The 26,072-nt window shown below is 54.1% G+C and overlaps 7 protein-coding genes across 7 annotated transcripts; 5 read left to right on the forward strand and 2 right to left on the reverse strand.

Annotated features, from left to right (window-relative positions):
• Positions 1-1,305: 1,305 nt before the first annotated feature.
• On the reverse strand, positions 1,306-2,158 carry CKM354_000655600 (uncharacterized protein; the record flags this gene model as incomplete). The annotated part of the gene is made up of 2 exons (XM_044801876.1): positions 1,306-1,457; positions 1,510-2,158. 2 exons carry the CDS (start codon positions 2,156-2,158, stop codon positions 1,306-1,308), a joined length of 801 nt encoding a protein of 266 aa, XP_044657811.1.
• A 1,619-nt stretch (positions 2,159-3,777) lies between these two features.
• On the forward strand, positions 3,778-4,182 carry CKM354_000655700 (uncharacterized protein; the record flags this gene model as incomplete). The annotated part of the gene is made up of 1 exon (XM_044801877.1): positions 3,778-4,182. The coding sequence occupies one exon, from the start codon at positions 3,778-3,780 to the stop codon at positions 4,180-4,182; it is 405 nt and encodes a 134-aa protein (XP_044657812.1).
• Positions 4,183-4,371: 189 nt separating this feature from the next.
• CKM354_000655800 (uncharacterized protein) lies at positions 4,372-6,492 on the forward strand (the record flags this gene model as incomplete). Its single annotated transcript, XM_044801878.1, has 1 exon — positions 4,372-6,492. The coding sequence occupies one exon, from the start codon at positions 4,372-4,374 to the stop codon at positions 6,490-6,492; it is 2,121 nt and encodes a 706-aa protein (XP_044657813.1).
• A 255-nt stretch (positions 6,493-6,747) lies between these two features.
• CKM354_000655900 (uncharacterized protein) lies at positions 6,748-9,132 on the forward strand (the record flags this gene model as incomplete). Its single annotated transcript, XM_044801879.1, has 1 exon — positions 6,748-9,132. The coding sequence occupies one exon, from the start codon at positions 6,748-6,750 to the stop codon at positions 9,130-9,132; it is 2,385 nt and encodes a 794-aa protein (XP_044657814.1).
• Positions 9,133-17,273: 8,141 nt separating this feature from the next.
• On the reverse strand, positions 17,274-21,353 carry CKM354_000656000 (uncharacterized protein; the record flags this gene model as incomplete). Its single annotated transcript, XM_044801880.1, has 1 exon — positions 17,274-21,353. The coding sequence occupies one exon, from the start codon at positions 21,351-21,353 to the stop codon at positions 17,274-17,276; it is 4,080 nt and encodes a 1,359-aa protein (XP_044657815.1).
• A 464-nt stretch (positions 21,354-21,817) lies between these two features.
• CKM354_000656100 (uncharacterized protein) lies at positions 21,818-23,101 on the forward strand (the record flags this gene model as incomplete). The annotated part of the gene is made up of 1 exon (XM_044801881.1): positions 21,818-23,101. One exon carries the CDS (start codon positions 21,818-21,820, stop codon positions 23,099-23,101), a length of 1,284 nt encoding a protein of 427 aa, XP_044657816.1.
• Positions 23,102-23,430: 329 nt separating this feature from the next.
• On the forward strand, positions 23,431-26,024 carry CKM354_000656200 (uncharacterized protein; the record flags this gene model as incomplete). The annotated part of the gene is made up of 7 exons (XM_044801882.1): positions 23,431-24,460; positions 24,499-24,628; positions 24,867-25,084; positions 25,149-25,267; positions 25,319-25,421; positions 25,480-25,583; positions 25,635-26,024. 7 exons carry the CDS (start codon positions 23,431-23,433, stop codon positions 26,022-26,024), a joined length of 2,094 nt encoding a protein of 697 aa, XP_044657817.1.
• Positions 26,025-26,072: the final 48 nt, after the last annotated feature.

Raw genomic sequence — 26,072 nt, forward strand, 5'->3', positions numbered from 1 at the left:
CGAGACCACCCATTGCGTAGGTGAACGAGGCAGTGCTTCGCCGCACTGAAGCCACTGATCGGAATCTAGACGACTTCGCCCGTACACCCTCCCACAGCTCAGTCGCGCCGACCGACATCCCGAGTCGTCTCACAAAATGTCCGATGAACAAGGTTTACGCATCTCCGATGTTGGGCACCATCGCAGGATCAGCATGCCTCGTGCTGCGGATGTCGATCTGGCCAGATTGGTTGATGTTGAGACGCTCCCAAACACTTTGTTTTGTTCCACAACGATGGTAACTGTTTGAGTGGTGAGTGAGGATGCTCCTGGTCGGTCGTACATGCGTGGCGTCTTGCGCGTCTCTGGCTCAAACCTCTAGGCGCATGGCGCGGACCTCGCGTAGAAGGTCTGCGGCGTATTCACGGTCACTCAGGCAAGCACTGGGACGTCTCGTTGCGATTGTTGTGTTGTGGCGCTTTGGTGATCGTGAACTTGTTGCTTCTCACGTGACTCGCACTGCGTGCCAAGCATCGTGAAGTGAAGTTTTCACTTCAACATTCACCGCAAACAGAAACGTCAGAATTCTGCGCACCCCAGGCAGCAATGAGGGCCTCAGTGATCCTGCGCTCTCATTGGCCGGATCTTTCGTTGATTCTGCGCGGGCCGCAGCCCTCGCCGGCACTACAAGAAGGGCTTTTCTCCCCTACCAAACCTCTTCTTCTTTTCCTCAGCTCTCTTTGCCTTTTGGCTTAGGTATGTCAACCACAGCAACTATCAACCCTCGACAACATGCTAACCGCGAAATCAGATCAAGTGTAGTGAGTTTGGCGCCACATCCCGAGTTCAATGACTGCTTGTTGACCACTACTCCCAGGTATCTGTTCTTTTCAGTTTAATCTCTGAAACGTCACTACGGTGACCTTCTAGATTATTCTTATTTTTGGAATCAGTCGCTGGGCCGCTGAGCTTGCTCGTGTCCGGTGGCACCGTGTCGCTGGCCTTGCACTGCCGCCGGCTGACGCGAACACCTTTCATCAGTCTCTCGCATCTGCGGGCACCTGGAGAAGAGTGTGCGGCCTTCGAGGTATCGTTGAACTCGAGTGATGGAGTCTTTGAATGCGTCATGGCGGGAAAATGCAGTTGCGAAAACGTGTCGGCCGGACCAGGCCAAATCTATTAAGTGCAAGCGCTCGCTGATCTATAATGCTGCCGCTCCGCAAACGGCATTAGTCTCTGACAGAAGCGCCTCTATCCTGTTGTACAATGCTTTGAGCAGAGAGTGTTTTCTCCGAAACGGCCATCTTACATGCGACTCGTATCCAATTACGCCGGTGTTGGCTTCGGCTTGCCGATTTGCCAGCCCCATTTCCGCAGCTGTTTGACAACCTTTGGTGTTATGGCCAAGGTGATGGGGATTCGGAAGAAAATCAGCGACTTGTGCACACCATATGCGAGCAGGAGTTGTGTACCAAGACCTACTATGATCAGCCCATGTGGTAGTGCAAGACATGCTACTCGATGACCTACCTGGATTCTTACTCTTCGCTTGTTCAGCAACCTGGTCGCCGGCCTCACGCGCTGCGGCCGCAGCTTCTTCCGCAGCACTTGCCTCCTTTTCGAGTCGTCTGTCCTTCAAACTCGGCATGACCTTCTCGGCGATGTCCCAAAAGCCATCCATAATTTTGTGCTCTATCTCCGCTATCCGTTCCGTACCGAACCACTTCACTGCCAGGAAGCAGAATGGGAAGTCAAGCACTGATAGGCCGAGATAGATGCCCGTCACTGTCCAACCATATTTCCGCGACATCTCCTTCATCCGCTCCGACAGAGATCTGGGCTTTGCGCCATCTGCTGCCTGACTGCTGTAACCCCTACGCGTCCGTACATTCGGCCTGGCTTTGCCCTGAACTGTCCGCCACCCTCTTTTCCCTAGCAACGCGTGTGCATTCCCGCTCGTCAATCCTCGCCTTTGAGGAGCTGTTGGGCTCGGAAGTTGTGGTAATCGTCTCGCGATTGTTTGCCTCATCGGCGCCCGGAGCGTGGCATCGTGAAATGCCGTCTGGCGGAAGAGCTGCAGTAGTCGCGGTGACTTGAGCATGACCGGTTGCGATCGACGTTGTCGGATAGAGATGATGGGCGATCGATGCTCGCGAAATATTCCTCGCAGCCTTGACATCACATCACAGCCCCGAATGTAGCTTTTGACGCTGCGGGCCGTCCCCGTGCCAAGCCTGCTCTCTCGCCGATGCGCGCAGAAGACGGGCTCAGGTCCTGCTCTTTCGCTCGTCGTACACCGAGACTCCAGGCAGTTTCACGGCACGACCACGTCTGCAGCAGACGGTTGCATTTTGTTTCCGCGTGACAGTCTCACTTGTTGCTAAGACGCACGCCGAGAAACCTACAGAGGTTCTACCGGACCCTCTCCGTCGCTTGCCAGCGTGAGGCTCGAGGCGGCGAATCTGGTTGCGACTGTGCCGCGCATCTCCAAAGTTAAATCCAGGAATATGACGGCGCTTTGATGCCCAAGTTTCTTCGTGTGTTGGGCTCGCGCATTGTCTCGAGGCAGAGAGCAGTTGCGATTGGCACTGTGTGCTGCGCGTAGCCGACTCCAATTTCACGGCAACCCGAGTCTCGAGCACTGGGACCGGCAAGCCCGTGAGCAGGCTGCACAGCGGGCCCTTGGGAGACCCGCTGATGAATCGCCATCGTCGTAAGCGAAGGGACAGCGACAAGATCACACGCGCAAGGACCAATAGTCGCGGCGGATGCTGGCGAGGATGCTCAAGCTCCTCTGCAGGCGTTCGATCAAATGGTCTGGTCGTCGGCTAGCTTCCGATTCCTTTGCAGCCATGCGCCTGATTTTGCTGTAACTACCGCATTCGAAGCTGTTCGAGCACATATCGTACGCTACGGGGTCTGCCCGTCGACACCAGGCGCAGCTTACGGGTAGTGATCTGCATGCCTGCTGAACGCGCCACAATGTAGTGCCACCAACCGAACCAGAAGCACAGCAGACTGGAAAGGATTCTGTGGCCTGTGGATGGGGGTCACCAATTTCGGTTCCGAAGGCGTCACTTGGGACTGCTGGAGATACATGTGGTTGTAATGAATGACCTCGCACGCCGTCAGCTGTGCAACATGGCTCATTCGCGGCGGAATGATTGTCGCTGCATCAGAATGCGGCTCTAATGGTGCTGATAATAATGCCAGAGGGCCGCAGGTGATTGCGGCTGATATTGGCTAAAGTCAAGATCTTACCCTTCGGGGCGGTCGCCCGCATAACGTGATGGCAGCCCTCGTCTGTCTTGAACTCTATATTAGCATCCCTCGGCATGTGGCTGAGGAGCATGCACGCAAACGGTTAACTTTGGGACGCGCACATCATGGCAAGGATGGGGTGGGAAAGTGACTCCTGGCGACGTTCTTCCACTCCCTCTCCGCGCTGTCATTGAAACGCAGCGGGTGGAGCTTTAGCTCAGTCGCAGCCGCCTTTACTTCGCATTTGCGTGAAGCTTATTTGGAGCCTTTTTCGAGGACACTGCGTGCCCGAAACGGCTCTCATCAGCCCGGCCTTGACGCGACAGGGTGCTGCTGCGAGCACATGTGAGGCTGCCGGCTCGCCAGCAGACGCAGCAGACATAAAGCCCTCCAGCCCAGTGGCTCACCCAGGGTAAGCCCACCCCATTCTGTGCTACGACTTGACTTGATCTCTTTTCCTTGCTCCCCAGTCGCCATCGCCCTCGCACTCCACCTGTGCCCTCTGACAGTCGCATTACGTGCCACCGACGAGCCGCCATGTATATACACCCAGGCCTCGCCGTCACCTTCGCCACCTACCCGAGCCCTCCCTCGCTGGCCGCTGACACGCCTCTGCAATACTCCGACGACGAGCTGTTCCTGATGGGCGCCAACACGAACGTCAACGTCGATGGCGTTGGCGTGCTCAACTACCAACGCGCCATCGACATCGCCCGTAACTCGGAGGGGGAGCTGGACCCCATGGTGTCCGCATATCTGGAAGGCGCCCTCACAGACATCTGGAACCGCGTCACGCTCCAACCCGACGAATATGTCATGACCAAGGACGAGTTTGCCGTGTTCAACTTCTACCGCCGCCGCTTCGAGGAGAACGAAATTGCGGAGCACGCTGTTGCACGATACTGGGCCAACACGTACGAATGTCCTGCTGCTTCCACATAAGTCTTGTGAGTATGCCGACTTCCGAGCTTGGATATCGATTCGCTCTTGGCCTGCGATCAGTGGCCCACCTCTTGCCGTCCCAGTCAGCACCACAATCACTCAAAGCATCGATTCAGACGACACAGCTAACACCATTCCGTCAGCAGATACACCTGCATGCGCCTGCATCATCAATAGTTTCGTCGCACCATGTCAGGTCAAGGGGCCGACCGTAACGATGAGAAGAACGCCGTGTCACGTCTGCTGGATCCGCCTGGATCGTTCACCTGCGGGGACAGGGTGGGTTCTTCACACATCACCTTGCCAGTCCTGAGCCCCACCCGGCGCATTCTGCTCAGGATGTTGGGAGGAGCTCTCGCACTTGCAGTGCTCATCACTGTCTGGCCGGAGAAGCCCTTCGCTTGGGGGTCGCGGCCCGCGATAACAACACTCTCCAGAGTGAACGTTCCCAGTGCTCACATCCAAACACTGTCCGATACACTGTCCGAGGTCTTCGAAGTCTACCCTCCCGTTCTTGCCGTGACTCCGACAGGTGATCTCGAGATCACTGATGGCTCTTCCAACGCAAGTGTTGCTGTCATACCAAGCGCGAAGCCGACATGCCAAAGCACACTAGTGCAACACTCATTCGCCAACTCATATGGACAACCATACGTTGGAGACTACTCGCCACCGCCATGTGACTTCAACCGAGTCACCCTCAACCTGACTGTGCAAGCAGCAGGCAGGCAATACGACCGCCTTGGGTCGATCTCTCTCGGCGATATTGAGCTCTTTCGCACCTCAACCGCAGAGCCTACGAAGAATGGCATCACCTGGACCTATCTCAAAGACGTGACAAATTTCTTGCCGCTTTTCCGAGCACAGCAGAGAATCATTTTCGACCTTGGAAACCTAGTAAACGATATCTACACAAGCCCGTTCAATGTGACCCTCACTGCAGCATTCTTCACACTTGAAGATGGCCCTACACCCGCCGATGTTATAATTCCTATCTCCAAAAGACAAGGCGCTGCAGGCCAGGCTAGCTTCTTTCAGTTTCCACAGGACAAAGCAGTCAATGCAATTACGCTGCCGCAAAATACTCGCAAAGCAGTTTTCACAATTGCTGCCACTGGTCAAGCACAGGAAGAGTTCTGGTGGGGCAACGTTCCACAGTCTGAGACCAACGTCTTCCCGGGCAACGATTCTCTGGCTGGCTTTTCTCCCTTCCGCGAGGTCCAACTGTACATCGATGATCTGTTGGCAGGCGTTGCATGGCCCTTCCCTGTCATCTTCACTGGAGGCGTAGTTCCAGGGCTCTGGCGACCAGTCGTTGGCATTGATGCCTTCGATCTCAAAGAGGAAGAGATTGACATCACACCCTGGTTGGGTTTACTTTGCGACGGGAAGCGTCACACCTTTGAGCTGCGTGTTTCTGGATTGAACGATAGTTCAAATGGTACCGCATATGCCTCCAATACTACAGGTACCACTTGGTGGCTGAGCGGGAAAGTCTTTACATGGCTCGATCGTCCAGGCCATGTAACTACTAGCGGCCAACTGAAACACCTTGCGCCGGACCCTTCTTTCCAACTCGCTTCGCAGGTCTACCATTCGTCGAACGGATCGAATCTGACTCTTACGTACGAAGTCGTGGCGTCTCGACACCTGTCAGTCTCTTCACAGATCCAACTCTCTGATCGCTCGGTGACAGTCGCCTGGACACAGCAGCTTCAATATTCTAACAGTGGCAACTACACATCGACTGGAGATCAGACGAACACTGCGCTCACCACTGGTCGACACAGGTCATCTGGTGGTTACTACCGCACATTCGAGTACCCCATCTATTCTCACAGCACCCAGCAGTCGATTGATGGTAACCTCACGTTGACCGCGACAGTCAATCGCAGCAAGAACATGCAGACCATAGGCCGCCTGGCATTTCCCATAGGAATAGAGCCGTATGGAGCGGTGAACGCCTCCACAGCATTCCAGGGCGCTGTGTTGCAAACTTCTCAGAACGGCAGTGCTTACTACACTGCGAATCAGACCGAGCACACATCATATGGCTACGGTAATACAACACAGCACATGAGCCTTTTCGGAGTCCGGTCCTCTGCAGATTCGGACAGTAATGGTATACCGAAGATCACGCATAGCAAGGAGCTCTTCCACCGCCAGGTTCTTACCGTCAACGACCAGGGTGGTCAATGGACGGGTCATTTTTCGTGGCCATGCCGTCCGGACGGTGTCCGGCCGGATGGACAGCTAATGGGGTATCTGCCGGCCGGCATTATTAATGCTAGCGTCCGTCCGGACATGTAAGTGAATCACCGGTGTCCATGGCATGTGAATTGACCTTGTTGATGAGAATGTCGTTCCTAGGGGTGTTGTTAGGGTCTGGGTCAATTGATGAATAAGAGCGTGTTTGATTGGTCAGATGCCAGCCTGCAGAGACGCCGGCCCGTGCGCCGACCTCCCACGCGCGACTTCTCAGAACGCGACTGGGGACGCGTTTCCTTCACATGCCAAAGTCCCTCGATCGCCCACCTGATCATTGGCATTTACGCACACACCACGATGGCAGGCGGTACCTCCAGCATAAGCGCCACCCACAGCATCGACCTGACACAAATCCACGCCGAATCGCAGCTCGGAACCGTCCTCCGGACGCGTTATACGCGGACCGGCTTCCTCGTCGATGGAAAAGCTCTTCGCGACTTTTACCCGACACCGCCAGGCAAGGCAGAGCACAGAGCGTGGGTCTGGCAGCATGGTGAGGCTGTTACGCATCTTCAGAGCTTCACCAACTACTGGCTGTGTCGTCTGTGCTTCGACAGCAGCCATAAGGATCACAGGAAGGTGAAGGTCATTCGGACTGGTGGAGGAACGAACTCGATACGCAGACACCTAGGCAAGCATGGCTACGAGCTCGATGGCACGTACAAGCAGTGTAAGAGGCGTCCGGTAGACGACGGCAACATCGCTAGTATGATCAAGCGTCAAAGGACGACCGAGAAGACTCCTGTTGATCGTACCGAGTGGAGGTCGCTATTCCTCGAGTATGCCGTAACAGATGAGCACTCACTTCGCGCTCTAGCATCTGAACGACTGAAGCGGCTAGCTACGTATCGTCAACCTGTTCTCGAGATGCTATTCCCTACTTCTCACAACACCCCGCGAGCTTGGATCGTCGACTTGTGTAAGAAGACACTGCCTCGAGTAAAGAGCGATATGGCTACGGCGATAAGCGGCATCGCTTTGTCGTTTGACGCGTGGCTAGCAGACATCGATGGCGGCACCGACTTCTTAGGTGTTCATGCTCACTACTTCGATAAGGACTATCAGCTGAAGACAGTACTTATTGGACTCGTACCAACCTATGGCAATCACACTGGTGAAGAGCAGGCAAACATCCTTCTCAAGCTGATCAGACAGTATGATATCGCGTCCAAACTGACCTACTTTATGGCCGACAACGCGTCTAACAACGACACGACGATCGAAGCTATTAGGCGCGAAATACCAAGTCTCCGACACCCTCACAAGTGCCGCCTTCGCTGCGCTGGCCACTTCATCAACTTAGTCGTTAAGGCTATGCTCTACGGCGTCGACATCGAGTGTATTGACCAGGCTTGCAACGACATGAATAAGGAAGACGAGGAGCTCGAAGACAGCGAGATCGTATACGAGTTTCAACGCGCTCTATCTCTACGTAATGCCGTCGATCGTCAGACAGCATGGCGAAAGAAGGGCTGTGTTGGCAAGCTCCATAATATCGTGATCCATGCTCACTATAGCGAGGCACGACGACACGTCTTTCGATCAAAACAACGCGAGGCAGACACACGACTTGTCGAGCTAGTGTTGAACGGCGGGATTAAGTGGCAATCTGACCACGACATGATCGAGCGTGGCCTCGAGCTCAAAGATCCAATAGAGCTGTATTGCTTACAGTTCATTGACGACCTTCGTGAAGACATACTCACCGCGGATGACTGGGCCGAGTTGAAGGAGATATTGAAGCTTCTCAAGCCGCTGAAGATGGCGTCGCTGAAGGTCCAAGCAGATGGCCAACACTTCGGTGGATTGTGGCAGTCGTTGACAGCTTTGGAGTCACTGCTAACTACACTTGAGAAGGCGAAGTCAGACCATGAACACGCGGCCAACTCACACCTTAAGGCGATAGTCAATCTTGGTTGGAAGAAGCTCGACAAGTACTATCGACTCAGCGATCGCACGCCTGCCTACCGTGCCGCCGTGGCGTTACATCCATCGCTCAAGATGAGCTGGTTCGAGCAGCACTGGGGTGGTATGAAAGACGACAATACGCAGCGCAAGAATAAGGCGAAAGCGAAGTGCAAGCAACGGCAGTCGCAGCAGCAGAATCAAGACGATATCGAGGCGTCCACGCTATGGACAGTGAAGGCACGACACGCGATTGAAGAGCTCTATAATGAGTATAAGATGCGGTGTCCAGCACCAACAACTAGGCCGGCGACACGTGAACGCGAGGTCGACGATTACACGGCATCGTTAATGCTCACGGACACTGTGTTGCAAGACGATCTGCAGCGTTATCTTGCCGAGCCTCTGACACCTTATATGGTTGGCAACAAGCCTATTAATGTCGTCCAATGGTGGCGTGACAATCGCCAGCGATATCCATTGTTGTCCAAGCTAGCATTCGACCTACTGGCCACGCCGGCGAGCTCGAGCGCGTGTGAGCGTGAGTTTAGCTTAGCTGGCCACGTTCTCGACAATGAGAGGTGGCAGACGAAGACAGACTACGCACAATCACACCAACTACTGCGAAATTGGTTCAAGAACGACTTTGTGTTGAAGAGACACACAAAGGAGGTGGTAAGAGCGCAAGACGATCACTTTAGCGGCGACGTGGACAGTGAGATGTCAAGCTCATATGAAGGCAACAGCCAGCAGACAGACGTGCGAATAGAGGGCTAACAACACCTTCCTCTGGCTTCATTTTTCAACATCCTTCCTAATTAGGCAAGGCGAACAGCGGACAGGGCTCCGGTGGACGGCATGGCCAATGAGAGGCTCTCGTCCGGACGGACGGACACGGCCGCTGAATCGGCCGGCAGGGCCGGCAGCAGTGCTGTGGCCGGCCGACCTGTCCATTGACCACCCTGTCAACGACAGCGTCGTTCAGGATGAGGAGAGTTTGATGGGCGTGAGCATCGGACACCGTCACGAGCATCGTCACCACACGGCAGGCGATGGCGAAGGGATGGCCCTATCAGGCACTCCGGGAAAGGGAGCATGGGTTCGTGGTTGGTGAGAAGGATGCTGGTGGCTAACGTTAAGCGCGGTTGATATTCGGTTTGGGGGTCAGCTGCGCGGCTGCACAATGTATTTTAGCCAGCGTATTCGAGAGGCAATCTCCTGAGGTGCCACGTATTACTTTGCCTTGTGCTCAACGCATACTTCATACGTAAGCTGCAAAAGAGCAATACGACAACCGTATGGCTCCACAGCATCAGCACCTGGGTGAAGATGTGTTGTCCGGCCAGAATGCTTGGCAGTGCCGTACCCTGGCTGAGATGGCGTCAAACTCGTGCAGTCCTTGCTCACCGTCCGGTTGTATCCCGCTTTCCGAATGCACGCCCGCAGCGCATCAGCCAATCTCTCGAGTGAGCGTTGTCCATCGACGTTTCTGCACCCACTTGGCACGATTCCCAGCCCGAAGATGAAATCACGGCCAAGACGCGCAGTCGGGACAGACTTCACAGAGTTTCAACCAGCGTGTCTCGGCGGCGGCACATTCCGTATAGGGCGGACCAGTCTGGCATGAGCCACAACGTTCGAGCATCTGTCGTGGAGCACGCTCGAAACCTTCGCAAGTCATGGTGTGTTGATGCGAATCCTACGCGTGTCTGATCTGATTCATAGACGCCGGAGACAGCACCCGAACAGGACTCCTCCCCCGCAGCACGACGACGACTGTTTCTCTCTCATGCATCCAGAAGGCCACTGCGCGTCGCCGCCGTGGCGCCTGGGGAGCCACCGTCACGGCTGCTGCTGTGGCTTCTCCTGCAGCCTGCCGAACGCCTCTACGTACGAGAGATACTCGCCAGTTCACGTCTGTATCGCGCGATGGTTCGGGTCGGAACAAATCCTGCGGTACGGTGATAGAGTCGGAGCGAAGAATACGCTGCTGGGCAAACGGAGCTCTGCGATATTGCGAATGGCTGCCCGTGGACTGGATACCATACTTTCACTGGACTGTCTGGTGCTGAAAGGATGCGAACACTCAAGTCCTGCTCCGAGATATTCCCAGGCCGGCCTGGATCAAATTAGCACGATCGGATCCAATTCTCTGCTTCAACATCGGCAGACGGGCGGGTTCCGGAAGCGGCATACATCGTGGTCAAAACACGTCTGCGCTGTCCAGATCTGTTCCGTTCATGCGTCTTTCGACCAGGCCACCACGATGTCCGCCTTTCGATGTGGTTCGAGAAGGCGCGCTACTGTAATCTCGTACAATCACGACGCATGGAAGTTCGCAGCCCGTTCCGTTAGAACTCGCTCAGAGCAGATCTGTCGAGCTACTGTAAGGCGACAGGCCACCCGGTCGAATCGGCCTTGTCATCAACCACACCAGCCTGCAACTTCAACACTGCCATTCCATGCAATCCTCGCGCCGGATTCACGGTATCTGCTATATGACATTGTTTTGCATGGGCTAAAAACGGTATCAACGTCATAGCCATTGTATTTCCAATCCTCCCTCTATGGAGGAGCGAATGCAGATCTGCCCTGCCTTCCTTACGGGTCGCACTTGGCGAGCTAGCTGTTCGGACAGCTCTTCCGCAGCACGCTATGTCTTCGTCAATGCACTTCACCTCGGGGTACTCGCCACGAAACCTACGCTTTCCGCTACAGTATGCGCATGGCCACAACACGAGGCTGCATTGATTAGGGCGGGCCCGAATAACAGCGAAGGGCTATGCGGTTTGGCTAAATAATGGAGCCAGAGCTACGCGCAAGGCCGGCCGATCAATTAGCCAGAGCTTGCAGCGATGAGGACAGATGTGGCTGATCACTGCAAGCCAGAAGCGATTTGGTTTCGAGAGAAATGCCATCTGCTAACCAGCTCACACTCGCTGACTTCCCGGCTGCGCTCGTTGAACTTTGTTTCTTCAAATGACTTAATCGCCGACAAGCTCAGGATTTTTTGGTCTGATCCTTGATCAAGGGAAGTTGATATTTCGAGAGTTCGTACTGACCTAGGGTGCCTGTCGACGGACTTGGCGGGAAATCAGCTGTGGCGGTGCACAGCTACGTACAGCTCCTTCAAGTGGACAGCGGTGCCCTGACTCGTGTCCTGCAGCAATCTGCATCGAGGCGAATTATCCGACATCAAACAAACTTCTTCCAGAAAAGTTCCTTCAGCACTTATCACATCTGATGCGAGACAGCTGTCGCAGCTGCACCACGCTCTCTGACAAATGCCAGCATGCTCGTGGCGCAAGGATGCTGTCACGCATGATGCATTTGCGTTCTTCGAAATTTGGGACCAATCTCAAATCACGCATGGACCTCATACAATTCTCAAGCCTTGATACGCGCTTCGAAGCTTGTCGGCGCTGTGAAATCACTGAACAGCCTTGACAACACAAGTTGCATTATTTTATTTCAAACGACAAGGCCAATGGCATTGCAGTGGTAATACTGACTCGGAACTAACTTTCCCTTTGACCTTCATCCATGTTCACCTGCAGCTAGCTCTCATCCGGATGCGTCTCTCGAAACACGGGACAAAATCGACATGTCAAGACATTTCTTTGCCAGCTGATGCCGGACCCCTTGCCGTCATCACACCAAAGCTCTCGAAGCTCAAAGTGCTGAAGCTTTAGTTCGGCGTTGTGGTTGTTTTGAGTTTCTGCCACGCAGCAAATCCAAGCACGGCAGGCTGCGGAAATTCGAGGAATGAATTCGTGCCTCGGCCTCATACTGGACAACTCATACTGGACACTCGAGACATAGTGTTGTGCGTATTGCCTGCGACACGCGCACTCATGCGCATGTTACATCGCACAATCATGCAGCTTGGTGTCGAATCGCGATCAGATGTGTTGATCAGCTCTTGGGCATCAACCTCATGCACAACGACGACGGCCCGCATAACGAGAGCGGCAACAGCAGGACTGCGATGTTGCGAACGAAGAACACGACACGTCAACATTGATCTTCGGCGATGCACATGTTGTTTCAGCGATATCCTGTACTGCCGCCTTGCCCTAGAACATCAACGGATACTGGCGGGGACGGGCAGGATACCACGGACTGTCTCAAGAACGCATGATCATCATCGAAGACATCGAGGACTGATTGGAACCTCTTGTTGCCAGATGCTAAGCACCCGTACAGCATCGGTCTCAGAAGTGCCGTTTCGAGCAGTGATGCCCAATACACGTACGCACCAAGACGACAAGCCAGGCTGAGCAACTGGAGCTGCGAGGGCGACGCGAAGTGAAGGCCTTGTGAGAGATGATCGTCGCAAACAGCTCGGCCGAGGGCAAGGTTCCCTTGCACCTGTGTACTCATCAGTGATCCAGAACACTGAAAGCGCGACAAAAGGGAGGCGCGAATCGATGGCCTCAGAGGGGAATCAGAAAGCATCTCTCAGTGCCGCATAGCGACTACGGAGCAGCGGTTCTGGTTTCCTCATCATGAGCTCTGCCCGTTAGTAGGAAAGATCTGGGCTTACCTATTCTGGCGACCAATGCCGTTCAGTCGTCGAAGACGTCTGCCACATTCAGTGAATTCGACTGAGTATTGGAAGGCAGATGCACTACCAGATGTCAACAAGTTTGAGCTGGAAGAGGTGGTAATATGTGTTCGCGGTCGCAGTTGTTATCCGAAGCTGGACCGATTCGACTTTTCGCAACTTGATGTCACTACCCACAATTACTACAACACCTCCCCAACAACATTGACGCAAACAGCCAGGACGATGAATCCACCGATGGCTCTCCGAGGCAGCGTCGTAGAGCTGCCGAGCTAACTCGCTGCTGTGCAAATATGGCACATTGCTCAGAGTCGCACTGACAAACGCATGGCGCACGGAGAATAATGCCAACGAATTGGTTTCCTACTGCGAGGACCCGAATGACCCGACCAGCTGTAATTCACCGCGACAGTGCGTAGGTAACTTCACGGACTCGCAACGAACAATACCGGAGAGACCAGCGTGGACTGCATAACGCAAAGCCTCGAGTTGGTCTGAGAAGCGTCCACGTTGGTCATGATGACGAAGTACAAGTTCCCGATATGTACTGAGCGCTCCTGCTCAACCCGAAACAGCTGTGAGGTCTTCAGCCTCACTCGCCTGTAGACTTTACCATAGCGCCATGGAACAACGAGCGAAGTGTCAACCAGAACATGACGGACCCCTCACTGCTTCTACGGCAGCCAATCGCTGCAGCCTTGAATCCTCCGGCAGTGGGATTTCCACGTCCGGCTAGCTTCGACCTCCGCGATGCACGACGCTGACACATGCAAGCCATGGCATCACCCCATACTTGCGGAATGGAAAAGCACAGCAATCCTGATCACACCTGAAGCATTGTGCGCAGCTTGCGTCGCTGCAAAGACTGGAAGCGATCATGAGGGAGCCAAGAACCACCCAAGACTACTGCCTACAAATATCAAGTTTCTCGACTACCAGAGGTGGCTGTGCAGACCGCCATCTGTAACCACGATCAACTGCAGGCTCTGACTCTCCTGACAGCGGAAGCTCGTGCTCAGCAGCGAGTCTTCCACTGAACAACGCCTCGGCGCATGAAATGAGAGCATGGCTACTGCAAGCTCAGATCTTCAAGCACATCCTTCTAATCTGCTAGTTCCCCGGTTCGTACGAGCTATCGGCAGTCCATTAGACTTTAAATGTTTCGAGTGTCGGGCGAATGACTTGGAACGTCGATGCGCTCTTTCTTGGTACCCCTAGAAACAGCAGAAATGCGCATCTGCACGTACATTACCTACCGCATGAGACGGTCGGCATCAGAAGACCGCCGACTGCCGTGGCGATCTGCAGTCGCGATTGCAGAAAGCTTGAAACATGGGACCAACGGCTTGGCGTGGTGGCTGTGAAGTCAAGATGAAACTGGGGTTGGTCGACAGCGCATCTCGATGGCCATGACTCTTGCAACTTCACCTGGTTGCAGCAATTCGAAACATCGACAAACATCTGCACTTCTCAGGCGATGTGCCCTGCGTACGTCTTTCTGCTCTGGAACTTGCGGCTTGTCTGCCATTCTGCCAATGAACACCATCTGCAAAGCAACATCCGCCAACAGTGACATCAGAAACAGGCCAAGGACCGCGTCGATGACATGGGATCTGAAGAACATGCCACTCTGCGAAGATCTCTATACTCTCCGTCCTTTCGGCACGTGCAATACAGATCATCGTGCGTTGATCAGTCGCCATCTCGCGCGTCATCTCAATGTGGGCCTGATCTGCTAGGGCATTTCGCTTTGTTCCGAGCTTAACGCACACAGCCCACTGATGACCGATACATGAAAGTATGTATTCACTTGCTCGACACTACTAGGCCCTCAAATGCTGTGCTCACGCCACCTTCGAGACCGTGTTGCGGATCGCATGCATCTGCCGACTATGTATTGATGCCCATATTTGCTGACTACACGAGGTACATGCCCCGAAGCGCCTCAGTTTGGAAAGACGCACAAGCACGCTGTCAGATACTCGCGACATCGAGATTTGGAATGCCACCTGATGCGTTCAGTGGCGAGACCGCTGCTTCACTTGGATGAGTATGGAGGCATACGTCAAACGAGCATTATGCTTTGCACTGCCTTGCCGAGTCTGGATGCAAAGAGAGGTTGTAACACCATGCCAAGAAGACACGCGTTGCTGGAGACGGATGAACAGGCTTATTGGACTGAGAGTTATACCGTTCGATGGAAGTTGCCGCTGGATCTCGTGCGACTTGGACCACGATGTGATACCAGCTGACCGGTCACTGCGCTACTTGGCAATCAGTCCGACAGCATGGTATCACATCTACTGGGATACGAGCCTGCATGGCCTGTACATGACATCCGACGGCACGACTTACGCGCGCGTGGGAAGAAAAAGCCGCACGTGCAGTAGCGCGCTGGAGAGGCTGCGATACAACCACAACATTTCCTTGTCCTGCCAGTCATTCGGCTTCACTGGATCTTAAAGACGGCTCTTATAGCGCACGAAGGAGCCGGTAGCAGGACGGAGCACGAACACAGACGCCACAAACCGGGCGGACTGAGTGTCGCCAACCTGCATCGGCAGCTCATTCGGCCCAAGAGCAATACGGCATCCGCCCCGAGCCCGAGAACTCCCAGCATACACCTTGTTTGATCCTTCGTCCAGGCTCTATACGGCACTCGCAGTCAACAACATGCATCAGCTCGTGTCGAGGCAACAGCATCCAGTAACGAAACACCGGTTGAACCGCCCGCTGACCTCCTGGCACTCTCAACCGCATGTGCGAACGAACAGAGCCTTTTGGGCTCGATTCTATTCATATGATCGACCAAGGCATTCGTGAGTGGCTCGGCTAGCAAGAATACTCACTCCAGAACCGACCCAGGATGGGTATGGCTCGTATCCTGCTCGGTACCAACTCCGCCTGCCTTGGTGGTGTCCTGCTGGACTATCGTGACTTTCGGTATTGTCTGGCCCAGGCTCAGCGCGCGCTTCGTGGCCACCATCGGTCGAAGACAGCTCCAATCAAGCTGCAGTCAAATGACTCTCGCAGATGCAAAGCACAGCCCCTAACAAATTACAACGGCCACGACAGCCTGCAGAGCAGCTGAATCGATGCCGCTTTACTGTGCCCTCGTGCTCGTTTTCGCACTAAAGCAGAGATCAGTAATCGGCAGCAGCAATGAAGATAGCAACAGAACTGTTGTCTGGACCGATAATAGTGGCTGCAAACGGTAAGTGTCGGAGTGACTGATATAGTGCAGAGTGCATACTGGTGCCCCAAAAAGAAATCCCGAGGAATCGAAGATCGTGTCAACCTGCTGTACAGTACAGCCCTAAGGGAGATGTGCTGATCACGGGCAACTAGCCACCTCACCTCTACAGCGCTCCAGTCAGTTCGGCCTGCCGAGCGAACAATCTAGAAAAATACGGCACCAAGCCCAATTGCCAACCAATCGGCATGCCGTGGCACGGCAGTGAATACATGTCCCGTACTACTGTACATCCGTGCTTACAGCCCCTGCCGCTCCGTCACCAAGCTGTCTCATCAAACGTCAAAGGCAGCCACGCACCAAACCTAGAATAAATCTAGTCCGTCGCGACCAGACCGCAAAGGAACAAAAAGGCGAGCAGGATCACAGCCCTGAAACATAGTCTGACGTACGGCACAGACGCAACGCGCGAACGGCCGTTGTGGTGTGTATCATCACTAAATTTCTAAAACAACCAGGTCGTCGCTTCACGTGTTAGCCCGCTCCCTGCGGCCTGCGCACACGAAAGGAATTTAATTCCATGACTCGTGCAGCAAGAAAAGTAAGAGGCGCTTTCGGTACGAGGAGGTAACTGGCGGGCCGTCGCAACATGTGGTTGTTAGCGTTCCCCCCAGCCCAAACCATAAACGGCCAACAAACCGCAAGCCACAGACGGTGTTCGCTGCATGACTTGGCAGACTTATTCGTTCGAGAAAATCAAACATGGCGTAACAGGGTCGCTCGCGTGGTGGCTTAGTGCCAGATCGGCGCGTGTCTCGAGCGCGGCAGTTGGGAAACGAGATGGAAAAACTTGACTGCTACTGGCGGCAAGCGATCATGGTGATGCATTGGGAGCGAACGCTTTGGCATTTTTTGTTTTCTTTTTCTCTCCCTTCTGCAGCAAGAGACGGCCAAAGCGCGATGCAATGTTAATGCAAGAATGCCTCATGGGCGATACTGTACAACCTGAGCGGTGCTAACACGATGTTCAAGATGCTCTTGTCTCTTCGTGTGCAGTAATTCGCTGTGTTGGGCTTGGTCCGTGTTGTATACTGTCCTCCAAGCTATGACCTTGCGAATCTTTCTTCAATTCACAACTTCGACCTTCTCACTCCACGTTTACCGTGCAGGAATCTCGTCTGCGCCATCATCACTTTCGTCGTCGAAGCCATCATCGAACATCGTACTGCCCCCGGCTCGGTTCATGTCAAATGGATCGAAGTCCATGTCGCCGCTTTCGAGCATCTGTAATGCCTGCAACTTCGCGAGTCTATTGGCCTCTGCTTGCTGGCGTTGCTGTTCTGCATTCTCAGCAGCCTTGCGCTGAGCGTCCAACTCGGCCTTCTTCGCTGCTGCAGCAGCGGCAGCGGCAGTCTTGTTTACGAGAGGCTTCGACGGCCTGCCCCTCGGTTTGCCCGTCGACGTAGGTCGCGAGGTGGAACCATTCGTGGCCGGCGTACTATTCACAGTGCTGCCATTCGGGGCCCCTCCGGTCGCGTCAATGCCTTCGTCACTGGTGTCGCCGTCGTCCTCGATCGTGATGGGTTCTTGAGCATTCGATGGCCGCATTACAGGCCCTTTGCCGGCGAAAGAAGGTCTGCCGGCCGCTTTCTTCGACGACGAAGCAGCTGGCTGATGTGATGGCTTTGCAAAAGAAGGAGTAGCAGCAGCATCTTGCGTCTCCTTCTGAAGCTGCGCATCTGCTTCGCTGATACTCTGGCGTTTGCGCTGTGTAGAATACGATCGCTGCTTAGCGGGACGATCTCGGTGATCATCGGGCAGTGCGGACGGAGCATCTTCGTCGTCGTTTTCATGGCGGTCCTGAAGATAACCAGGCAGGGAACGACGGTTCTTGCCAGCTGTACTATTGATTGCGACAAACGAAGTGCCCTCCTCAAAATCGTCATCGTCTGAGCCAATATCGACCTCCTCGTACATTGTCGCCTTCTTCTGGCTCTTTCGGCGCGATTTACTGCTGGCCAGTGTCGGTTGCGATTTGCTCACTCTTTGACCATTCGGCAACCTCTCGCGATACACATAGCCATAGTTGTCGTCCTTCTCCACAGGAACCAACGCCTTTTTGGCACCACCGTGCACAATGATGCCGTCGCGTAGTCGCTGCTCTCGGGCCTCTGTTGGGTTCCTCTTGGGTGCAATGTCGGACTTCAACAGCAGGCCACTGGTATCTTGCTCCTCGTCTTGAGCTCCGTCTTCCATGTCGTGCTCAGCATCCGCGTCAGGCCCATCCGCCGCGGAAAAGGCAGCCTTTGCTGCCTGCTGCGCGATGACCTGTGCTAGCCGATTGCCAGGAATGGGGAGTTTCACGATACGCTTCTTGCCCTTGATCGCAGCTTGCAACATGATGAAGCGACCTTCGGCTTTCGCCCTGTCTAGCGCTTTACGCTCTTTCTCCTTCTCGAACTGACGCTGTGCCTCGTTCTTGGCTTTGGATGCCGATGCACCGACGGCATCCTCAGCGAGGTCGTGCGAGCGAAATCCTGCCGCCATCAGTCGCGGCTTCTTCTGTTTCGGTGCCTTCGACATAGCGATATCTTCGTCTTCGTCCTCCTCTTCCCCAGCTCCACGCGCCTGCTTGCGTTTCTTTCCCTTGCCCTTCTTTCCAGGCGTCTCGTCGACATTGTCGCCATTGCGGATGGGGTAGTGATACGAGTTGTCTCCTTCAGGTTCCGGATACATTGAAGCTTCTGGTGCATATCCAGCATAACCAGCTGCCGTGAGAGGAGCATAGCCATCCGGAACGCCACTGACAGGTGCACCCGCGACCATGCCGGCAGGTCCAGGTAGCGAAGCATTTGCCAATTGCAGCCTCCGAGCAAGAGCTGCTTCGTCATCCAGATCACCAAGGTTGTTGTGCCGACTGCTCGAAGCGATGGGCCCGCCTCCCAGAGCGGGGTCCAGAGGGCCAGCATCCACGGGAGAGTACTCCATGGCGACTTGTGTCTCGTCAACATCGCCTCCATCGTCGCTGACATCGGGATCTTGATCCTTCTCCCGGTCCGCCTCTGCACGAGCTCGCTTCAGACGGCGCGTGTCCAACTTATTGCCCTGCTCATCCTCTTTCAGCCAATTCAGGTTGCTGACGGAGAAGTCGACGAGTGCTTCCGTGCTACGCACATCGGCGACCTTCTTCGTATCGTGTCCCAGCAGAGTGCCCTTTGGCTCGTAGGGTTGCATCTTGCCTTCACGTTTGCAAGCGCCGGCGAAGCAGATTCCTAGACAATGCGGGCACGACCAGTCTGGGTTCTCCATAATCTCCAGGGGCATCTTGTCCCAACCGCGGAAGAGCGATCCATAGCACCAGGCACGGTCGCAAGTCGTGCACTGCGCCATTTTCCACACAGGGTGCCGGTGGCAGCAGACATGACACGGCTTGTTGTTTTTGAGCCATGACTTGCTCTTTTTCTTGGTGACTTTCTTGACTGTGCCATCATCACCGACCACAATCTCTTCTTCGGATTCATCATCCTCCTTTGGTTCATCTGACTTGTGTGGATCCTTGAACGGGCGTCGCTTCAGTTGGTCTTTGCAGACCTCTGCAAGAGTCTTCTTTCCATACCGCCTACGCTCTTCAAGAAGTGAGAGTGGCGTTTTGTCCGTGATCTGGCCGCCATCCAGCTCAATGATCATCTTGCGCCAGCCTTCGTACTTGCTAACTAGTTCCTTCCACTTGAACTGCTCAACCCATTTCAAGCCACTAATGCAGTAGCATGAACGGCCCATTGCATAGCAGTCCATACATACGTCGTACGGATCTCCGTCTTCGGCATCGGCATGGTGCCCCAGCATATCCTTGCAGCATGGGCAAGTCAAGAATCGATTGAAGATATTGCATCGGCAATACGCACAAGTGACATTGCTGTCAAAGGGTAAGTATTCGATATTCTTAGGGGAATCTCGATCTTCGGGAGAAAACATCTCTGTGAGCAGTATTTGCTTGTACAGCGCGAACAAGCGTTTGAAGTCCTTGATCAATTGCCTAATCTTGCCGGAATACAGGAAAGAATGAACTGCATCCCTTGGCATCATTGCTATTTGTCGTTGGGCGTCTAAGAGGAGGCTCGAATATTTCTGCAGTGTGTAGTATATAATCGCTTTGTTTTTGTACTGCTCGTCTCTGCATACGATGCGGGATCGCGGTATCGCTTCATTCAAGGCCATCTCCAAGGTCTCAACAGTGGTTCGATTCCAAGCCACTTTCATCGTCCGTGTTCCACGGTTCCAGACTTGGTGGGGAGCGAGAGGAGGGATGAGGATAAAATCTCCAGGTCTTTGCTCAACAACGTAGACAGTGAAAGGTGCTTTCTTCCACGCTACAACCTGAGCAAAGTGATTCTCGACCTCAATGTCGTGACCAAGGACCGACAAGAAGTACTCCGAAACGGTGTGTCGATCTTTCGATTCTGTCATGAACCAGATTGAAGAACCCGGCTTCTCGGCCTTGCCGTCATCGGACACAGTGTTGGAAGCCTCTACCATGATGTTCTGGCCCAGCGAAGCACACATCTCTCTGTGAGCCGGTGTATATGTCCCCTCGTGGCCAATGTAGCACATCAAATTCTCTGCTCGCATATCAGGTGGGAGCGAGCTCATCAGGTCTCCAGCTCTTGCAATGCCCTTGCCAAGTCTGCGACCAGGTGCCGCGCTCGTTGGATCTGGTTTGGCTCCTGGCCCACCAATTTCTCCGGTGCTGTCGTTAAGGTATGTGAGAGCGGCAGGCAGATGCTCTTTCAACTTGTCCCACCACACAGCCGGACAATCAATGTCTTTGAGATATACGCGTTGGCGGTTTTTCTCACGGTAGGCGCCAGGCTTGTCGAAGAATTGATTTGTGAGGAGTCCCATGTTCCTCAAATAATGTCCCATGGTGAGCGGGAGGTTCTCCTTTGCAGTGAGATTGCGAGCATGCTCCACCTTATCTCCGCAGTTGTCGCGCAGCCACTTCGCTGTGAATGTCCACGGGTCCAGGCGATCTTCGAAGTCATCGATGACCAGCGGCTTGCCCCCAACAACAACGTGTAACAGGACCAATTTCTCAAAGGCAGCCAAGCCTTGTTGATCGATCATCTCGCAACTGATGCGGTCGACATACTGGAAGTTCGGCGTGGACTCGACTAGTGCTTTCAGATCGAAGTCAGGGGCGATGGGCTCGAACGATGCCCGCGGCCGTTGAGCCGGCATTGTTGCCGTGAGGTGCGCAGCGCTCAGTCGTGGTGTGGTATGCGTTCAATGCTCGTAGGTGGTTACGTGAGACTGCCGCTTCTCCAAAACGCGTGCTGTTTCCAGCTCACGCGCATCTTCCGTCAATCGCCGACCACTGCCCGGTGGCGCGTTTTGCTAGATGAATCCGAGTCGCGGAGAGGCGCTGCAGCTTGTCGGCGGATCGTTGGTCGTGTGCGATGGTGTTCAAGTGGTGATGTGCTCGTGGACGGAGGACATGGCCGTGAAGAAGCGCGTCGAGGCAACTCCGCACCGAGGCTTGGCAACACGCCCGAGATGGAAAGTGCGACTTTGGTGCAGGCCCTCCACTGTAGACATCTAACAACGTTGGGAGGTTAGTATGCATCACTTCACTTCACCTCGTGATATTATGCCGAACTGAGGTAGGTTACAGATTGCGCACTTGCGCCCACTCCGTCCTGAGCATGGCCACTTTGCGCGTTTCTGCTGTTCTTTGCAGAACGACCCCATCGACGCGCCCTGCACTTCAAATGCCGAAGATTGCCTGCAGGAGGTGGACAGCAACGCTCACAGCAAGATCAAGACCATCACCACCCTTGCTCACGTGCCGCGAATATGGCCCCATCACGACAAGCAACTCCTTCCTCCACAGGACGAAACTGCGACTCCAGCACACTGCTTCTGTGCCTCTCATATCTCCCACTAGCTCAACCCCAGACATTGCCTTACAGCCATACAAGCCTCCTATCACTGGACTCCTCTCGTACTTGCCGCGCTCTTGGATTCCATATGCTGAACTGATCCGCCTCGACAAGCCTGCTGGTACCTACTATCTGTTCCTACCATGTCTGTTCAGCACGTTGATGGCGGCGCCCCTTACCAACCCGGTGGTTCCGCCGATCACTGTCCTTTACACAACTGGCCTTTTCTTCACCGGAGCTCTGATTATGCGAGGTGCTGGCTGCACTGTCAATGACCTCTGGGACCGCAACCTTGATCCTCATGTCACCCGCACTAGACTACGACCGATCGCTAGAGGAGCAATAACGGTGCGCCAGGCAATTCCATATCTTGGAGTTCAGCTCTTCGCTGGCCTTGCGCTTCTCCTGCAGTTTCCCCTGGTGTGTCTCTTTTACGGAGTTCCATCCCTCCTGCTTGTAGCAACGTACCCACTGGCCAAGAGGGTGACAAATTATCCACAAGCAGTGCTGGGCCTCACTTTCTCGTGGGGCGCAATGATGGGATTTCCTGCCCTCGGGATTGATGTACTGAGTGACCCGACGGCATTGACAGCTGCTGCCTGCTTGTACGGCTCGTGCGTTGCATGGACCGTCGTATACGACATGATTTACGCCTATCAGGATATCCGTGACGACGCAAAAGCGGGCATCAAAAGCATTGCTCTAGCTCAGGAGAAGAACGCCAAATTATTCTTGTCGGCAGTCTCTGCTGTTCAAGTTGGCCTCCTCGCTAGTGCAGGTATCGCTATCGGTGCTGGCCCAGTCTATTTCCTGGGCACAGTCGCAGGGACTGCCGCCACCTCGGCCTATATGATTCGCAAAGTCAACCTCAACGATGTCAAAGACGCTGCTTACTGGTTCTTCAAGGGCGCGTGGAAATGGACGGGAGGCATCATCATGTTGGGACTCACAGGAGAATATCTCTGCCATTACTATGAAATCTATGACAGGCCGGAAAGAGGAAACGTCGAAGCAGCACCACTTGCGTTTGCGCCGCCGAGAGCTTGAGAATATACTCGCTCATATCCAGCAGTATTCAGTAAAGTTCAGCTAGCGGTTCACTGTCTGTCAGGCTGCGCATTCAGTGCTCGTGCCCCGTTGGACTAGTCTGGGCCCCAGCCGCGACAGGTCTCAGGACAAAGCTGACGCCGTGCGCTGTACTGGAACGAGACATACCTCCAGCAACGCGTCGCCGCCCATAAGACATTCTGTCATCTCTGCAACAGATCTGTCATCCCTGGCAAGACATTTGGCGCCCTGTCACGCTCGTGAATATATCTTCTGCGAGCTGTCAGGGCCAACAGGCATTGGAAACCTGCATCAGACACCAGTACAAGATGATGATTCTCGCATTTATGCGCAATCTGTGCAAGAGCAAGATCACGAGCAACACTGTTCTACCCGAACCAAATGTAAAGAAGGAAAATGTAGAATCGTCGCTGACGAATCCATCGAACGACGCAAACGTAGCCGACGACATCAAAGACAAATCTAAGAGGTCATCATATCGCAGTACAAGTGGCTCGCGGGACATCTCGTCCCCAAGCCATGTGCTGCCTCGCACACCATTCAACACGCCGAAGAAAAAGAATTTGCGCCGCTCGATTCGAGACCATATCTTAGGCGACAATGGCACCGTCGTCTTCGTGAACGAGATCCTACCCTCAAGCCCGACGCTTGACTGCCCACCAAATAACGTTGCGACCGGCAGTTCAAACCTTCCTCCGATCTACGCCGCCCACATGGGATTGCAAAGTCCTTCGCCAGCAGATCAAGCTTTCGGATTTGGAGCATCGAGCGCTGGCGGCACCAGCTCTGTCAACCCAGGACACGAAGCGCTGAATGTTCTTAACCAATTGAGCCGGGCTTCGAACACTCTGCCGACATCCAAATCTCTAATGTCACGATTTGCACAGCTGCAGTGCCACGCAGTTTGTGGTCAATGTCAGAGCGATCGCGCTGCATCTGCAACCACATTTCGCACAACTGACCCTGTTCCAGTGCTTTCATATGGTGAGCATAATGGTCCAGCCCGTGGAAATGGTGATCAGCCTACTGGCCACTCCGAAGTGCAATACCCACCCACCTCACCATCATCGCCAACAGCACGCTACGTTTGTGCTCCGAGTGTCTCCAACTGCTCTCTGCCAAGATCACAAGCCTCCGCATCAACCAAATCTACGGTGGTTGAGCAAGAGATTCACGTGGACAGCATGTTGCGTGACGAGACTGTGGAAGAACGGAGGCGTCGGCCAGTCAATTACCAGGGTGGCGCAGACGAATACCAAGCAGGATCCTATGCCCGAATCCATCTTGATGTGTATGATCGATTGTGGCTCGATGCTCAACGAAGAAAAGACCATGAAAGTACGTGCTGCTGCTCTGGAGCCTCGTGACCCGCGGAGCGAGATCGTGCTGCGCCCTAATCCGTGTTGAGGAATTGCTTGATACATCAGACGCTCATGCATGTGTGCTGGATTATCAGCTTCTAGGGCTCACGACATGGGATGTTGCATCCTTTGGTAGGAAGAACCCGTAGGGGACCCGGACATCCGCGAAGAGCTGAAAGCGGCCAAGACAGAGAATGCGTCTCAGCTGAACATTCTGGTCATCCAATAACATTCTGCGTATCTTAAGGCAACTTTGGTGTACACTTCATTTCTACTCACGTTCCCTTGCTTCCAGGAATTGGTACAATGATCACGCATATTCTCGCGAGCTTCATACTTGGCTTTAGACCCTCTCTTTCTGCTGCACTGACAACGAGCTATAGTGACTCACAGCCGACAGTGACGATCTCCAATGGCATTGTCATTGGGACCGCCACTGGCGTGCTTAACCAGCCCTCCGTGACAGGGCTCGTGGATGCATATTTAGGGATACCATTTGCTCGAAGTCCGCCGACAAGATTCAGCCCTCCGGTCGCCTCGGACCCCTGGTCAGAGCCACTGCTTGCACAGACTCTGCCAAATACTTGCATTCAGCAACTTGGTGAGCACCGTGCATACCAGAAGCCTACAGAGTATAGAGAGGCAACATCTGATTTTGCATGCAGCTCCTGATACCGGTAGTCAAGTTGGCAACGAGAGCGAAGACTGCTTGTATCTCAATGTGTTCGCCCCTCAAAATGCTTCACCAGAGAACTTGAAGGCTGTGCTTTTCTGGTTGTATGGAGTGAGTCTGTCACTGTGGTCCGAGCCTAGCTTACAGAGCTGATTATCGAAGGGCAATCTCATACTTGGCTCGATTTCCGATGCACGCTACAATGGTAGCTCCCTTGCTGTGAACGAGGATGTGGTGGTAGTAGCAGCAAATTATAGGACTAATCGTAAACTGTCGAAGAGCTACTTCTGCTTGTTCTGTCATATCGACTGATTGTGTAACAGTGTTTGGCTTCTCCAATAGCCCAGAAATACCCTCTGGTCTGAGTAATTCGGGCTTCCTTGACCAGCGATTTGCTTTGCAATGGGTGCAGGATAATATTGATGCGGTGAGGTTTGCATGCAATGAGCCCTACATGAGCGATTCTGACGCATGCCAGTTCGGCGGTGACCCTTCTCGTGTCACAATCTTCGGCGAATCGGCAGGTGGTTATTCCGTCAAACAGTTGTTGGCAAATCCTCCCTCGCCACTTCCATACCACGGCGCTATCTTGCAGTCACAAGCATCGAACAACATTGGCGATGGAGTGCAGAGCTGGAACGAAGTCGTCGGCCACTTTGGATGCGATTCGGCGTCTTCCAGCCTCGATTGTCTGCGTGAGGTGCCTGCAACAGATCTCCAGGCCTTCATCACAGAGGAGAACCTACAATTTCCGCCTCATGAGGACAATGCCACGCACACCAACAACGCCTTGCCCAACATCATCACCGGCGAATTCGCCCAAGTTCCCGTCCTCATCGGCACAAATCGCGACGAAGGTCGACTCTAAACTGGCTCAGTCAGAATCGACAATGTCGACGTTCTCGATCGCTCTTCA

This window comes from Cercospora kikuchii, assembly GCF_019650295.1.
Source record: "Cercospora kikuchii DNA, contig_00004, whole genome shotgun sequence".
NCBI classification, from domain to species: domain Eukaryota; kingdom Fungi; phylum Ascomycota; class Dothideomycetes; order Mycosphaerellales; family Mycosphaerellaceae; genus Cercospora; species Cercospora kikuchii.